The 16,918-nt window shown below is 50.8% G+C and overlaps 1 protein-coding gene across 8 annotated transcripts in view; it reads right to left on the bottom strand.

Annotated features, from left to right (window-relative positions):
• Positions 1-6,364: 6,364 nt before the first annotated feature.
• CPA5 (carboxypeptidase A5) overlaps positions 6,365-16,918 on the bottom strand; it is a 37,560-nt gene continuing 27,006 nt past the window's right edge. For 7 of the 8 annotated variants that reach the window (XM_072784573.1, XM_072784567.1, XM_072784570.1 and 4 more), the window contains 8 exons: positions 14,269-14,367; positions 13,320-13,421; positions 12,028-12,129; positions 11,576-11,686; positions 11,032-11,122; positions 7,546-7,745; positions 7,180-7,264; positions 6,365-6,691 (listed from right to left, as the gene is read on the bottom strand). In XM_072784573.1, the coding sequence (XP_072640674.1) occupies positions 6,504-6,691; positions 7,180-7,264; positions 7,546-7,745; positions 11,032-11,122; positions 11,576-11,686; positions 12,028-12,129; positions 13,320-13,421; positions 14,269-14,367 (978 nt within the window). In that variant the 3' untranslated portion in view covers positions 6,365-6,503. The remainder of the gene's footprint in view (positions 6,692-7,179; positions 7,265-7,545; positions 7,746-11,031; positions 11,123-11,575; positions 11,687-12,027; positions 12,130-13,319; positions 13,422-14,268; positions 14,368-16,918) is intronic. The other variant, XM_072784574.1, reaches the window with a different exon arrangement.

The raw sequence follows: 16,918 nt of genomic DNA, 5'->3' as shown, positions 1-16,918 counted from the left end.
CGAGCGATCTCACTTCCCGCCGGCAGCCTCCTCCTGATAGCAGCACCTCCGCCCTTCCCTAGGGCCAGGCTTCGCAGCTCCGAGGCCAGGTGATTCAGGTGGGTCTAGTCACCACACCCCACCCCAGCTAACTCCATCTCTGCCCCCTCGAGCTGTATCAAGTTGGCTTTCTGTCACCTGTGCCTGAAGAGAGTCCACAGCTAACACAGAGACATCCTCCAGCTACGGAAGAGGGCGGGACGGGAGGGGCTGCGGTCCACGAGCACGCGGCCACCGGCCCGGTATGGTTCAGGCAGCTCCACCGCACGGCCCGGACCATCACGGATGATCTCTGTGGCCCCTTCTGGCTGTGACACGTTGTGATTCCAGGACATTCGTTGTTTTCACCCCCAAACAAATCACAGCCCTGGTGACGGGTCTGGGCAGGGTAGAGAGAGGCCTTCCAGGTGTGTGGGCAGATCCGAGGAGAGCCCCGGGGGCCCTGGGGCGCGGGTGGAGGGGCTGGGGGTCGAGGCCCACGGGGGCGGCGGTGGGAGGCGGCGGACCTCGGGGGCTCCTTCGTGGGAGGCTGGGCGCAGGAGGCTCCGAGCTTTGCTTCCCTCCCTGGGAGCCCGGCAGCAGCCGTTTGCGTTGAGGCTTGCGGCCGGGGCAGGGCGGCGGAATGGGCAAGCTGCAGAGAGAAGCCTCCCGCGGGTCTGCAGGTGTCAGGTCGGAGCCCAAATCTCAGACAGAGACTCGGAAGAGAGAAGACCTAAGCAGGAAAGTCCCATCACTAAGAGGGGGAATGGGGGGGGCGCGTGGGAACGGAGGGCCAAGGGGAGTGAAGGCTGGGCGGGAGGCCTGGGGGTCTCCACAGAGGGACACCAGCCACCTCCGAAGCCGGGGTCAGGCCGAAGCGCTTTACTTTCTATATCGCACTGCCCTCCTGCAGCCCCGAGGAAAGTTCTGTGAAATGCCACCCCGCAGTCTCAGCTGTGCTTTGGGGGGAGTCGAGGCAGGCGACGAGGGGCGCGAGGAGGAGGAGGAGCCGAGGGCTTGGTCGGGGACAGCGAGCGGCCAGCTGCGGCCGGGCCGGGCCACAGGCCGGGAGCCACGAGCCGAAAGAACGGATTTGCAGACACGTTATCATTCCCCACGACTGTCCCCAATACTTGGGGAGGGAGGACACTCGAAGGCCCAACGGGTTACAGTTGTCCTTCAGGACACCCCCGTTGCCAGAAGAGCATGACTTGACCCCCGCAGCCCCCAAAGTGGAGATGGGTATGACTGGGCCGGGTGTGAGGCGCTCGCTGGATCCCCTCGGCCCGCACTAAGCGGCTCTCGGGCCTTCTTATTTTTTCCGCAGAAGCTTTTTTCAATTTAATTTTACGTTTTCGGTAAAGTCATTTTCTCTCTGGGGCCGGCGGAGGTGGAGGGCGGCGCGGGGCCGGGCGGGGTCGCTGACGGCCGGGCAGGCTCCCGGGCCACTCGCTGGCCCCCGGCCATTCGCCCGTCCCTCGGGCCTCTGCCGCCGCCTGCCCTCACACAGGACTCTTTCACGTTCCAAACTGCCTGCCTGGTTTGTTTTTTTAAGAAAGCAATAACCGCAACACATTCACTGTGGCTCTTTATAGCTTTCCATATGTATAATCACTCTCTCTCTCTCTTCAGTTTTTCCAATGTTTTTTTCTTTTAAATAAATGCTCATAAATTTTACTGGTGAAAACGATGAAAAAACATACCTAAAAAGAGCAGTTTGTTGGAAGGGGAAAGAAGAAGGAAAAAAAAAAGAACACCAAGCAGAATGTAGAAAAACTGAACTCCTGTTTAGCATTATATACCTAAGAAATGGAAAAAAAAGTTTGGATTTTGTGAAAAAAGAGATTATTCTGTAATATCTCCGAAATTTGCATGTTTGACTCTTCAGCTTTTATTTGATACACTTCAACCGCTCCAGCCCTCACCTCCCTGGGCCTGCTGAGGAGAACCCTCAGTCATAGGAGGAAGACTCCTGCCTTTAGTCTTCTCTCAGCCATTACGTTCATCTAGGGCCTCACAGGAGTCCAGTGATCCAGAGACCCCCAGTGTCCATAACTGTAAGATGAGAGAGGTTGGACTAGGAGCTTTTATTTATTTATTTTTAAAGATTTTATTTACTTATTCATAAGAGACACACACAGAGAGAGGCAGAGACATTGGGAGAGACGTAGGCATCAGGGAGCCCAATGCAGGACCTGATCCCAGGACGCAGGGGCCACACCCTGAGCTGAAGGTAGATGCTCAACCGCTGAGCGGCGTCCCAGGCTTCGCAAGACTAGAAGTTTTTAAAGGACCCTGGAAAGTTCTATGGCTTAATCCTTAAGTCAGTCACTTGATTAACTAGAACCAAGAAATGGATTCGGAGGCCCCTTCAGATCTGCTCCCCCTTCAGGGAGGCTGCAGCAGACCGCTGGCCATCTTTCCAATATCCATTCTCCCCGTTCTCCTTCCCAACAGAACTCTCATTTTACTGGCAGCAGCAGTGTGCTCAGCTAGAGCGGTTGTCCAGCTTCCCTTGCAGCTGAGCATGGCCACCTGACGCAGCCCAGCCAATAAAGTGTAAGTTGAAGGCCACGGATGGTCCAACTCCGCTTCAGCTGCCGCCTCACATTTTTTGCGCCTGCCATTCCTGCCTGGAATTCGGTCACACGATGGGGTGGAAATGACAGCAGAGTGGCAAAACAGAGCAGGCCAGAGAGGCCTGGGTCCCCATTACATCAAAGAGTCACATTCAGGGACGCCTGGGTGGCTCAGTCGGGTAAGCGTCTGCCTTCAGCTCACGTTGTGATCTCAGGGTCCTGGGATGGGGCCCCACATTAGGCTCCCTGCTCAGCCGGGAGTCAACTTCTCTCTCTCCCTGCCCCTCCCCACGGCTTGTGCTCCCTCCCTCTGTCAAAAAAATAAAATCTTAAAAAAAAAAAAAAGTCACAATCAGCCAGGTGGGCTGATCCGCCCACCTCAGGTGACTTGTGACATGAAAAAAATAAAAGCCTGATCCATTAAGCCACAGTAAGGTGGGTTTCTATCACCTGATGGTAAACCTAGTACTAATCTGTACAAGGCCCAGGAGGAGAAACACTCAACAAATACTTAGTACCTGACAGGAACTGAGTGAGGCTGGATAACCCAAACGTGGTCCCTACTCTCACAGAGCAGCCAACGTAGGGGCCGACACAAAGGAGCAAAGAAGTCAATTAATTATTATCATTGTAATCTCAGAAAAGAGAATAATAGATCCACTTCTAATGGGTGGTCCTAGAAGGATCGGTAAGAAAATTACATTGAAGGGAAAAATTTAAGAAGTGAGCCATATGGAGGAATGAGTGAGAGGAGAGAATGTTCCAGAAAGAAGGAACAGCACATGCAAAGGCTTCCAGTGGGGAAGGGACTGAGAGGAAGCCCATGAGGAAGGGGTTCCGGCAAAGTGGAAGAGGTCTGCAGGGGCCAGCCAGGCAGCACCTTTGGCGGAGTGTGGGAGGGGAATATTTTAAGTCATTGAAGGATTTTTATTTATTATTAAAGATTTTATTTATTCATGAGAGACAGAGAGAGAGGCAGAGACACAGGCAGAGGGAGAAGCAGGCTCCCTGCAGGGAACTCGATGTGAAACTCGATCCCAGGACCCCAGGATCACAACCTGAGCCAAAGGCAGATGCTCAACCGCTGAGCCACCCAGGCATCCCATTATTGAAGGATTTTTAAAGAGAAAATTTCAAAAAAAAAAAAAAAAAGAGAGAGAGAGAGAAAATTTCCTTTCAAAAAGACCCCCTTCTGTAAAGCAGCTTCAGCTCCAACTTTTGTGAGTCTATTGGTTGCACACAAGTCTTGCCAACATAGCTGTAAGAGGAAGTTCCTGGCCCCGGTCCTAAGGGGTTCTGGGCATGACTCAGGTCCCAGGACTGCCACTCAGTAGTGGGTGCCCCTTAGCTACTATCCTGAGCCTGAGCTTCTTCATCAGAAAATCGAGACAGTAAGAATCCTACTTGGAGCTGTGAGGAGGCAATGTTTTGAACCCTGTAATGCACTTGGAACCATGCCCGGCACATAGTAAGTGCTAGAAAAGCTTATTATTTTCATTGTTGTTACTGAGAAAATCATCAGAGTCCAGTACTCCTGACCCTAGGGCAGTGCCTCTCAGTGTGGCATTAGCATCACCTGGGGCCCATCCCCAGAGATTCAGATTCAGTAGGCCTGAGAATTTGGTTTTCCAGAATTTGTATTGCTGCCGGTAGTCTACAGACCATGCTGCTTTAAGCTTGGGCCAAGGCAGCCTCTTGGGAACAGCTTGGAGAAGGATGGCCAGCTCCCCACTGTTGTAACCACCTTCAGCCCTAATGGATAATGGCAAAGAGTGACTCTGAGCCCCAACTTCCCCAAGAAGACTCGAATATATTCTCCTGGGAGGCAGGAGAGCAGGTGGTTCTCAGCCTTCAGGGGACCTCAGAACTCCTGGAGCAGATGGTAAAAATACAGATTTGGGGGGGTACACCCCAGAGATTGTTTCAGTCTAGGAACAGAACCCAACGATCTTCACATTAAATGACTCTCCATGGACTGCACATGTGGCCGCAGGTCACACTTGGACAAATGGCAACGTAGTGGTTTGGGAGTCAGACAAACCCAAGTTCAAATCTACCTCAACCACTTCCCATTCGTGTGGCCTTGCGTGGCCTGTAAAACCTCTCCAGATCATGAGCATGCTTTCCTCATCAGAAATACAAGCTTATTAATACTGGTAATATCCTCCCCAAGAGGATGAAGTGAAAATATTTGCGCAGAGGGTACAAAAGTTATAATCACAGACTCAAGTATGCAAAGGTATAACTTGCTTTATTTATCTATAGCTTATACGAATTCAGCCCATGGCCTTGTATTTCCACTAATAGAGAAAACTTGAGCTTGGAAATTCTAGCTTGTTCAAATCACTTCCAGCTCAAAAACAATTCCGCCTCTTTTGAGGAACTGCAGCCCAAACTGGCACGCTCTCCTCCTCCCTTGTTGGCTCTGCCCCTGGAGGAGATCTGGGCTCTTCAGGTGTTCATTACCTCAGTGACTTCCTCAGGCATCCTCATGGCACAGCTGGTCGTAGGCACAGGTATCCCCTGGCCACTGTGCCACCATGGCCACTGACGGCATAGCCCCTGGGTTCAGCCTTCTTGCCTCTACCCCAGACCTCCTCACCATGTCTTTGCTTAGCGCTCTCGACAGCTGTGCTGCTCGGATGTGCCCAGCACTATGGGTACCCCCACAGGTACACTTTTATCACCTATCTAGACCCCTTACTTAGCCATCCTCAGTCTGCTGCTCAGCTGCCACACTGGACATGGGCCTTACTTATGAGATTTTTCATCACTGCCGATCCCCGCCTTCCACTGAGTCGACCTCTGTCTTCTTTTACAGGTTGGGTAGAAAGGGAGACTTGTTCTTATTTCACCCTGCTTTCTTCCATATCCTATATGTGATTTATAGTAAAACCCTGTGCCATGTGTCCTCAGGGACCAAATCACAGGTCCCACAATTCTTTTCTTTTGCAACAGAAACAACAAAAGTCTGGCCCTTGTGAATGAAAGTCTTGTTTTCTGCCTCAGACTGACACAAACCCATGTGGCTTCTTCAGAGTACCTGCCTCCCCCTGAGGGCAGGACAAATAGGCCCACCATCCCTGCTCCCCAAAGGTGGAGGAAGACAAAAGCTATAAGGAGCTTCCGGATGCAGTGGAGGGCACCTCATTTGTATCTCAAAATATCATCCCCTTCTCTCCTTTAAATAGAGTCCTTACTTAGTAAATGCCTGCCCTGGACTAACTGCTCGGTGCCTGACAACCATGGTGACTATGGGTAAAGGAGAAAGAGGACTCCTCTTCCTGGATGTGTGATGCTTTGCTGTGCTGCCACTGACTGGCTGTGACTCTGCCCCCGAGACCAGGGGAGACTGGGAGGGTGCTCAGTCTTCCCTTAGAGGATGAATGGGATCTTCTAAATGGGAGCCACTGAAATGTGCCCCTGCCTGTCTACACAGTATGGGAAATGAAACAGGAAGTGGACGAAGTCGCCGGTCTGTACCCACCTATCCCTCATGGTGCCAGAAACGCCACCACTGGAGACCCAATCCTTTTGCTCAAACATTGTCCCCTCCAGGATCATCTTAGAGTATAAACACCAAGGGGACAATGTGTCTATGTGTCTCAGCTCCCGGAGACTGAGTTATCTGTTCTGGGCCTGGAGAACATTGCAGGAGGAAGAAATACGAGGTCTGCTAGCCCCCTCAGCCTCCTGAATTCCTGAGGTGTGAAGAGGCATTTCAAGCTGCCCAAAGGCATCGGTGGCCAGCACCAGAGGCCGCCAAGCCTGTTCAAACTCGTATTTATTTGCTAAGGGGCCAGGGTGAGTGTGTGGGGAAGAGGATATACAACTTGGGCTTCAGGAGGAGCCTCTCAGGCCTGGGGGTAGGAAATGAATGCTCCCGCTCTGCCCTCAGTGCTGTTGCTAGTAGGGGTGATTCAGGGTGTGCTCCATGATTGTCCGAAGCGCCAGCCACGTCTCCTGGGCCGTGGGGATGATCTGAGAGGCCGGCAGCAGGAAGCCGTAGCGCCCCGTGTCCCGGAGCTCGAAGGTGAAGGAGTACTTGATGCCATTGTCATAGGCCCAGTCGACGGTGATCCCGCTGGCCATGTCTGGATATAAAAGGGCAAAGAAATGCCCCCCAGAGGAAGAACAGAGTGTGGGCCTAAAGTGCAGAGGCATCCTGAGCAGAAACTAGCCCTGGGGGCCAAACCCCAACCCACCCCAGACAACAACAAGCTTCCGGACCGAGCGTCAACCTGGGCCACACCCTGTCTACCCTCCCCTTGCTCTGCCCCCGGCCAAAAAGAAAGCTCCTCAAGGCCTCCACACTGGAGATCTTCTCCTTCAAGGGACATCACAATAAGCCAGACACTGGGAGCTGGACATTAATGGATGCTGCAGAGAAATAGCTGCCGGTTTCTGGGTACCACTGCTCATCCCTCTATTCAGATGTGGAAACCAGCTCTGACCCAGCCCGGTTAGATCTCCGGCACTGCCCTGTGGCCAGCCAGCTCTGATGGTCAGCACAGAGCCTGTACCTCCTGACCCCAGGTGGGGGTGACACCTACAGCAGCGGCCAGGGGGGAGGCACACTCACAGAGGGTGGTGCTGATGCTGCCATAAATGTACTCGATCCCGTGGACTTGATACAGGGCCTGCACTGCGTCCTTGGCAAGATTGTACTGCGAGATTACATCCAGATGTGAGGCTGGGGCTCCCCACACTCCCACACCCTCACCAACTGCTGAGAAATAAGAACTTAGGAGTCCTGGAAGTTGAATGAGTCCATGGGAAGGGAGCACAGTGGCTCTGGCATTGAATTTGACCACATGTGAGAACAACAAGCTCTCCCCCTCCTCCCTACCACACGGTCAACAGGCCCAGATCCTTGTTTCAGAGTGAGGGCCTGAACCTCTGGGGGTCTGCCTGATGCCTCCTCCAAACCCCAGGCAGCCAGTCTCACCAACTCCTTCTGGTTTGGAACAGGCTCCAGTGAGTGCCCATAAGGGTACATGAGCATCTGAGAGTAGCTGTGAATGGAGATCAGAGCCTTGATGTTCCCATGGGCAGTGATGAAGTCCACAATGGCAGCCACCTCCGGCTCCGACTGAGCAGAGGGCCCATGATAAGTCTCTGAGCAGGGGTTGTTATTAGAACCATTTCCTGGAAGAAAAAGAAAAGCACTCAGAGGTTTCAAATTCCCGGGTTTGGGAAAGACACTTAATGCTCACAAAATAGCCAGGTATTCTTCGAGATTTCCCAGCCTCCTTTGCAGCTTGGTCGAGGCCATGTGACTGCTTCTGACCAACGAGAATGTGAGCAGTAACGATGTGTCACTTTTCATTTGAGGATGTTAAGAGCAGGCATGACTTCCCCACAGTCTCTTCTGTCTCTGTGGTTGGAAGCAAAAAACTCTAGGTGGAGGAATCTTTGGAAGAAAGCTGCCAAGGAAAGTTACCTACCCACATGGGACTTCATGTATGAGAAAAATAAACTTTTACTGCATGGAGCCACTGAGATTTGGATGGGTATTTATCACTACTGCATCCTCTAGTCCAATACATCAGAGGAGTGCAGCCACACCATGATTCAGCAACTCTGTGGGCCTTGTAGAGAGCCCACAGACTCTCGACTTGTCCTTTGCTTAAGTCTTGACCCATTCCATAGAAAAGGACTGCTTCAGTGGCTGCCTTCAGAGGAAACGCTAGGTCTCCACCCTTGGCTTCCTCTACAAGCGGCGACCCCTCTGAGCTGACCCTTCTCTGCTGACCGTTCACTGCCAGGCAGAAGGCGTGGGTCAGTTGAGCGCTCAGACTTAGTATCTGCTCAGGATTTGCCACAACCATGGCCCCAGGAGCAACATGGACTCGGGGCCAGAAAAAGAGCAAACAGATCCTCATAGCTGCTTGAGGCTGGCCTGAGAGCCACAGATGTAAAGAGCCTTTGACAATTCTTGGGGACCTCAGTTTAGGGACAGGAGCTGAGCTTCTATGTTGTTCACAAATTTAATTTGTTCCCATCTCCTGGATTCTTTGCTCTCCATCTCTTTTCTTCCTCTCACCCTCCTCTTCTGTCTTCTTCCCCTCCCCAAGGGCCATGTCATGGAGGGCTGGGCTGTGGGCTGGTCAAGATTTGTGGGTTAGCAACACATTTGGAAAGAACCATCACAGTTTCTCCTCTCCCTCCTCCTCCCTGAAATGACTGCACACAAGCCCGATGCAGAGGTCAGGGATCACCCCAACTTCTGAATCCTCTTGAGGATGCCAGAGCACCCACCCCAGACCCGCAAGGCAGCGCGTGGCCAGATTGCTGAGGAGCTGGCCCAGGGACCGGCTGAGATGCTGCGCTAGGGTTGCAGCAAACCAGTCCTCCCCGAGAGTGCAGGTAAGGGCAGCATGAGTGGGAGGGATGGTCTACAGATTACTCATTATGCAGCAATTAAATTAAGGCAATGATAAAACCATAAACAAAATCTTCCTGCCTGAGTCACCAACCCAGACACACACTATTTCTGTCCACCGGCAGGCCCAGAGGCAGTTCTGTCACCGGGCAGTACATCCCTCCTTGGTCTGCAGGTCCCTCCTGGAGTGAGGACCCTGCTTAGAAGGGGATGTGCCTGCAGGAAGCAAGGGTGAGGACCAGCCCCACAGGCTGGACAGTAGCCCTGTTTGTTGTGTCTGCCGGGAGCTTCTGCACCTGCTCCACTTGATGAATGACAAACAGCAACAGATGAGCAGAGCAGGGGAGGCTGAGAGCTTTGTCTGCGTTTGCAGCCCACGCATGGAGAGCGGTTCCCCTGCCAACAACCAGGTGGCTTTGCCCAAATATGGAGAAACACTTCAGGCCATTAGTTCTGGTTTGAGCTAAGCAGCATAAACTAATCTTCCCCTGACCAAATGGGAATTAGCTGCCTGCCTCTCTCTGACGTTCACAGTCCAAGTCCTCTGAGCCTGCCTGTGTCACAAGTACCTGCTAATGGATTCATTAGCTATTTATTTTTCCTCCTCTGAAAATGTAATTTGTAGCAAAGGGAAATCTCTGGAAGGACATGGTAAATTATTAAAAACAGTAATCTTTGGGTAGGGGGATTATGGGAGGTTTTAGTCCCCTCTGGGCTTTTTTCCCCCATATATTTTGTTGTTGTTGTTACATTGTGTATATACTGATTCCCCCACTCCACCCCCACCCCCATGGTGAAACACACACAAGTTATTTTCTTTGAGAGATCATTTGCCTTTCCCTAGCTGGTCTATCTTGGGGGTCCACAGGTACTCGCTTCAACCAGTTCTGAGGGGCCCACGTGAATGCCCATATGAGGCAAGTGTCTGGTCATCTGGAGGTGAGAATGTCTGTTTTTACACAGCTGTGTTCCCTTGCACAAGCAGCAACACACACAGTGCCAGATTCTCAGACAACCCCCACATCACAAGCTAAGAGCCTCCCTCCGGATGCTTCAGATGCTTATTTTTCAATGAGAACAGACTGAAAGAAGCCAGATTTTCAAAGTGATGGGCAGATCTAGAATGTTCCATCTCATTAGTTTAGCCACCCATCTCTGAATCAGCTTTTCAACAGCAATGGCACCTTCTCCTGCAGAGTCAAACTTTACGCAGTATACCAGGTGCTGCATCCAGAGCCTGAAGGCTGTACCCTTGCAACCTGTCTTGGCTAGACCCAGCATCCCACCATCAAATGACTGCATTCCTCATGGTCTCTAGGCTTTCTGGAGGCCTCAGTTCCCCCATCTAGTACCTAGGCCCCTGGCATGGTAAGGGAGATCATTGGGAAGAACACTGGAGGAACTTGGGAGGAAGCTGTCCACCTCTGCCCAGAACAACAGGACCCTGCAGATCTGCAGCAGCTCGTCAGCCCAGGATTAATTACAAAGCAACTGGGAAAACACAGACACACACATACACAGCAGCCTCAAGTCAGTGTTGATGATAAGAAATTGGCTTATTCTATATTAAAACTATTGTTCTGCCTCCCCAAAGGGCAAATTTCTGGTCGTGGCTCTCAGGAAATGAGTTTGGAGGCATTTTCTTTTGGTGGGCTCCCTATTAGGAAGGGCTAGAAAGATTCCGGGGGCCTATTTAAACTCTGAGTCCCGAACAACTAGCAAGACCATCTTGTACCTCTTGAAGGTACAACCTGAAGGCTATCTGCCATATTTAGGACTCGACCCTTACAGTTAGTTCTATTCAGGGAGCTGTTTCCCGTGTTTCCCACCAAGCTGGAGCCTATGCATACATTTACCACACGTGGGCCACCTCTCCTGTATCACATGGCCCATCTGAAGCACGTGCTTGCCTGTCCCCAGCCATGACTCACTTGCATTACCTAACTACACTGCCTCCCAAATTATGTGTCCACATAACATGACTGTGGGAGATGTGCCAAGGATCAAGGCCTTTTCCAGCCCACCCCCAGGTCCAGCAGACTGCCATACCTCCAAAGCCCGACTTCCAGTTCCTGTTAAGATCCACACCAATGCAGAAGACTCCAGGTCGAGTAGACTTGTTCTTCCGCCACAGGCGGTTCTGAAAAAAACCCAGGGCAGGTGACATTCACCCCCTTTCCCAAGGGCGGGAGCCTCTGACATCCTGTCCTAGGAAGGCGGGTCTGGTGGGACAGAGAAGGCAAAGGGGAAGGACTCTCTAGGGCAGGATGGGGCTGGCATAAGGCTAGGTCAGGACTGCGGATCAGCTCATGGCTAAAGCCAGGATGTGGGGAGAGGCCTGCGGACAGGCACAGGTTGCCAACAGTGGTCTTCCCAGGCAGCAGGGCAAGGGTGGAAAGGCAAGAGCCAGAGCTGCAGGATCAGGGTTACCTGTCTGCCTTCGAGAGACCCTCCCTCCACCTGGAGCCCCTGAGGGGCCGGTCCCCAGGGAACCTCAGTCCAGCTTTCCAAAGCTGCAGTTACCTTTCCTGCATCCCCCTAGAGCTGACCCTGACCCCTGACCCCTGACCCTCTCCTTCCCAAGTGCCCTCACCATGCTGTGGGTAAATGCAAACCCATCAGGGTTGGTGACAATCTCCATGAAGATGTCCATGGCATTCAGTATGTTTGTCAGGGTGTGGTCTTTGCCATATTCATTGACAATCTGCAAGCAAGGGCAGAGTGGGTACAGGCAGAGAGATGGTAGGCACTGCTGCGCTCTCCTCTAAGGCGGGTCAGGACATTTGCACAGACAGTGGCTGCAGGCAGGGGTGGCATCAGGCCATCAGATACATTCTTTGTGCAGAATTAAAGGCTTGGACAACTGGAAGGCAGAGGATAGATGTGGGCACTATGCTGCAAAAGGGCAGAGCACATGGCAGCTATTCCAAAGGACAGGAGGGTAGAGAGCCCCTGAGTCTAAACAAGTATAATTTTTCAACTGGAGGCACCCTAAAATAGTCAAGTAGTCCCCACCCCTGCTCCACCCCCATCATTGGTGCTGACCTTCTTGGCTGTCCAGATGCCAGTGGCATGGGTGATCCACTCCCGGGAGTGGATTCCGGTGTCGATCCAGATGGCCCGGCGCTGAGAACCTCCAGTGCTGAACTGGGTAAAAGCACCAGGTCCCAAACAAGTTGGAACTGAGACAGCTTACAGGGCTGTCCCTGGGCTCCCAGAAGGAGGCCCCAGGTGTATCCTCACTGCCTGGAGTGGCCTTACGCACCCAAGAGGGGGACTGTGTGTGCAGGTACTTATGCACAAGTCCACCAAGTGCACATGTGTGGGACCCTGGTGACACAGTGGTACAAGTGCACGTGGAGAGCCCAGTGATCCAGCTAGAAGCATGAAGCTTCCCAGACTTGAAGGGTTTCTCAAACTTTAAAGGGCACATGAATCCCCCAGGATCTTACTAAAATGCAGATTCTCAGTCAGCAGGTCTGGGGAGGGGTCTGTGGTTGGGCATTTCTAACAAGCTCCTGGAGATGCCGCTGAGGCACCAGGACCACACTTTGAAAGGTCTTACACAACATTAAAGAGAGAACACCGACAGCCCCTGGGGGAAGTCAAAGCAGGGACTGGGGAGGTCAGTCCCAAGTGAGAGGTGGATGCTTGACCCTTTGGAAGAACCCTCCAGGGCATTGTTGAGAGCGACAGCACTTGTCTCTCTGAGAACTGGATGTCACGTCCCCTGTGCAGTCCACACTCCTGAGCGCCCTTCAGGGCACATTCTAAGAATTGTTTCCCAGTTGGTTCCATGCTCCTACCTATCCTGCCTCATTCACGACCAAGGGCATCGCTGCTGTCAAGTTTGACCCAACTCTGTTTCCAGTGGCCCCTGTGAAGGGCTGGGGGTGTCTCCCCACAGACTCAGGCCTATCTGTGGGGCTGCCTGAGCCAGATGACCTCAGTCATTTGTAAATGAGGCCTCTATTTACCTCTCTTCCCATTTAACAGATGAAGAAACCGAGGGAACGGAGAGAATGTCAGCTCCCCCACATTCACATCCCAACTGCCACCTTGCAGTTCCGTCTCCTTAGCAACCCTCCCACCTACTTCCTGACCCAAGACACGCCAGGTCATCATACTGTCACCTGTCCCTATCTATGAGGGTGGGTCCCTGAATGTCACAACCCCAGAGCTGTGGGTCACCTCAGGGCAGGAGTATACTGAGTATACCCGTAACATCTTCTCTGTCCCTAAAACTCCCAGCCAGCCACGGCCCCACACAAGTTCAATCTTATGCCAGAAGCTCTCACTGTAGAGTCTAGTGGTCAACACTGCCAGCTTTTATTTACCTTCAGAACAAGAATGGACCGATTTTCAAAGCTGTGGCCAATCCGAATTTTTGAGACAATATCTGAATGCTCAGTTACAAAGTTGTCAATCCAGCTATATATCTGACAGGAATGAAGTTTATCGGACAGGCAGTTAGGCAGGGAGAGGCAAACACCAAGGGTCTCCCCCGCCCCAGGTACCCCCCTTCCCTCCTGAATGCTTTCCCACCTCCCTTGAGGATCTAGAAGAGCCCAGATGGAGAAGTGCACAAATCAAAGATACCCACCAGGCCTAAGGCAATGGGCTGCTGTCAGCCTGGATTCGCAGGCAACTCAGCACACGCAGAGCTAAGCCCTTGCACATACTCACCTGCTCAGTCCCCAGGGTCAGCCTGCAAGGCTCTCTCGGGGTGGAAGTCTCTCTTGCTTCCATTCTCTTGGCCCAGTCAGGCCATTTGACAGACCCCACAGATCCTGCAGTGCTTTTCAGTCTTCTCGGCCCTTTTAGACTCTAAGCCCTTTGAAGGCAGGGTTATTTGTCTCCGATACCAATAAATACTGACAGGCCATATTAATCTTCTCCCTTTCTCTTTCAGTGGATATAACTGAATTACCAAATATATGGGGGAACATGGATCTTCTCTTATAGGCCATGTGAAACTGGGAGAATAATGATGATGATAACATAGTGGACCATATCAATATTACCACGTCCTTTACATGAAAGTGGGACCTATGCTTTGAGTTTCTTTCTGGACTGGATGTGTCTATGTTCTCCTTTATAAACAAGTCACAATCAGTCATGCCTCCTCTAGCTGCCTGTAACTGTTATCAAGAATTCTCTCCAACTGAAGCAACTCTGTTCTCTCTCCCACAGACCTCGGAGTCTTTCATGAGTCTCTGCCTGAGTCTGGAGACCCTGAGAGCCCAGAGGGATGATGGAGCCCAGAGTCTGACTGGGGAGACCTACCTCCTCCAGAGTGTGGTAAGAGGAGTAGCTGAAGCTACTGGTGCTGCGCTCCAACCGGCGGGACCTCGCCATGGCTTCTCTCTCCTTGTCCAGCAGCACCTAGGAAATAAGAGCACATACTGGAAAGGAAGGGGAGGACTAGGCCAGGCGTGCCTCCTTAGAGCCCTGCTTCAGCTGGCTGTGCACAAAGACAGCACCGACACAGGTGAATGAGCCACCAGAGTGTGAACTGCACAACAGGAGGTGATACAGTTGCTGGGTGATTCCGTGTGGCAAGCCGATATTCACGCCACCATTTCCCCAATGAGCATGGGGTGAGGAGTCCAGAGAGCTGTGTTCCACATCTGCCACCAATTTGCTGTGGAGACCTGGCCTTAGTTTCATCAGCATGAACATTAGGACAGTAATACCTGCACTGCCCATCTCATAGGACACAATGTAACGGTGGATATGAAAATGTCTTAGAAAAGTGCTCATGATCTATTGCCAACATTGCTTTTGCCCTCTCAGAACACTGCTGATTCAAGCCCCAAGCTGATCCATGCACACTGGCCCCCCTAGAGGAGCAGAGGGCTCCCCTGACCCGTAACATCCACTCTACCCACAGAGAGTAGCCTAAACGATTGATGTCCAGACCATTTGGAAAGCCAGCTATGAACTAAGCTGCTCCAAATAATTATGGGATTAATGTGTCAACAGTGTTTTTCTCACCATCTTAATGGCCTCTTAAACACAAGTATAAGTGAGCCAAAAGCAATGTCCTTATTGCTGTCCTTATTGGTATTATCTGAGGTTGGTACCCAGTCTTCATGGGGTACTTCCCACTGACCATAGGGAGGGCATATAGTTGGATTGGGTTGCCCTCCCACATCATTCTGGGATACTTTTCCCAGCTTGGGACTCAGTGAGGTAGGCGGGTGCCCTTCACCCAAGCCCATACCCTTACATTGGCACCCAGGGATAGAGACATCTCAGGATTCTGTGCTGACTTGCAGCATGGGAAGTACCTGGGCCCCTCTACTACAAAGGGTGAAGAGTCACCCTGGTTTGAGGTCTGGACACAGTCAGTCTTGATAATGCCTTGCTTCAGGCCAGAGCATTCTTTTTGTTTACCAGGCATCCTTCTCCTCATTATCTCTGTTGATCTGGTCAAATGACCAAATAACAGGCCAGGAATTAACTATTCATGTTTTAGAGATAAACCAGATTGGAGAGTTGAAGGGATTCAATGGCAAAGCCAACAAGGAGCAGGGGTGAGATAAGAACGCAGATACCCCAGTCCTAGCCTTGGGTCCCTTAGGGCTGGCTAGCTATCAAAACCAAAGGCGAGGGATGCCAGGGTGGCGCAGCGGTTTAGCGCCTGCCTTTGGCCCAGGGCGCGATCCTGGAGACCCGGGATCGAGTCCCACGTCGGGCTCCTGGTGCATGGAGCCTGCTTCTCCCTCTGCCTATGTCTCTGCCTCTCTCTCTCTCTCTCTCTGTGACTATCATAAATAAATAAAAATTAAAAAAAACAAAGGCTAATAAGAAAAACACATACTTAGAATATACATGATAAACATAAATGCACACGTAAAAATAGATACACATATCTACAGGTATATACAGTTGATCTTTGAACAATGAGAGGTTTAGGTGCACTGACCCTTATGCTGTTGAAAATCCACATATAACTTTTGACTCCCCAAAACTTAACTACTAATAGCCTGTTGCTGACCAGAAACCTTACCAGTAACATACACAATTAACATATATTTTGTATGTTCTAGGTATTATACACTATATTCTTACAATAAAACAAGCTAGAAAAAAGAAAATGATATTACGAAAATCATAAGGAGGGGCACCTGGGTGGCTCAGTCAGTTTAACATCCAACTCTTGATTTCGACTCAGGCCATGATCTCAGAGTTGTGAGACTGAGCCTGGCATTGGGCTCCATGTCCAGCGTGGAGTCTGCTTAAGATATTCTCTCTCCCTCTGCCTCTGCTTGGCTCTATCTCTCAAATAAATAAAATATTTTTTAAAAAATAGAAAATCATAAGGAAAAGAAAATACATTTATAGTATTGTACTGTTTTTATATAAAAAAAACAAACAAACATGTATATTCACACAGTTCAAACCCATGCTGCTCAAGGGTCAACTGTATTCTTATCTGTGTGTGTATGTGTATATGTGTGTACATACAGAGAGAGCAAGCAAATGTGTAAAATGTTAACAACAGGTAAAAAAAGTCCATTATACTACTGTTGCAATTAAAAAGTGTTCTAAAATAATGAAGAAGCAATACCCCGAGCATTGGAAAACATGACACTAAAATGTCAAAAAAGACCAAAATGTAAACAATGTCTGTTGGAATGGAAAGATTATGATAATTTTAAGCAATTTGAAAATTTTCTCTGTTTTTACATTTTGGCAACATGCTTATACTAAAACAAGTATAATCTTCTAAATGAATAAATAATACTAAAGCAAAAATAAAAGCCCCTAGTGGCAAAAATAAAGTAGAAGCCATGGAATTCTCAGTGTTGGCAGGGCCGGAAGAGAGGTACCCACCATCATCCCTGCAGTGGTCACCACCCAGTGACCACTCACCCTGCTGCCCCAGTCAGCTTGCTCACAACCCTCAAGTGCCCAGATTTAAAAATGG

Source organism: Canis lupus, chromosome 18 (assembly GCF_048164855.1).
Source record: "Canis lupus baileyi chromosome 18, mCanLup2.hap1, whole genome shotgun sequence".
Lineage (NCBI taxonomy): Eukaryota > Metazoa > Chordata > Mammalia > Carnivora > Canidae > Canis > Canis lupus.
This window is presented reverse-complemented; position numbering and strand designations above follow the sequence as displayed.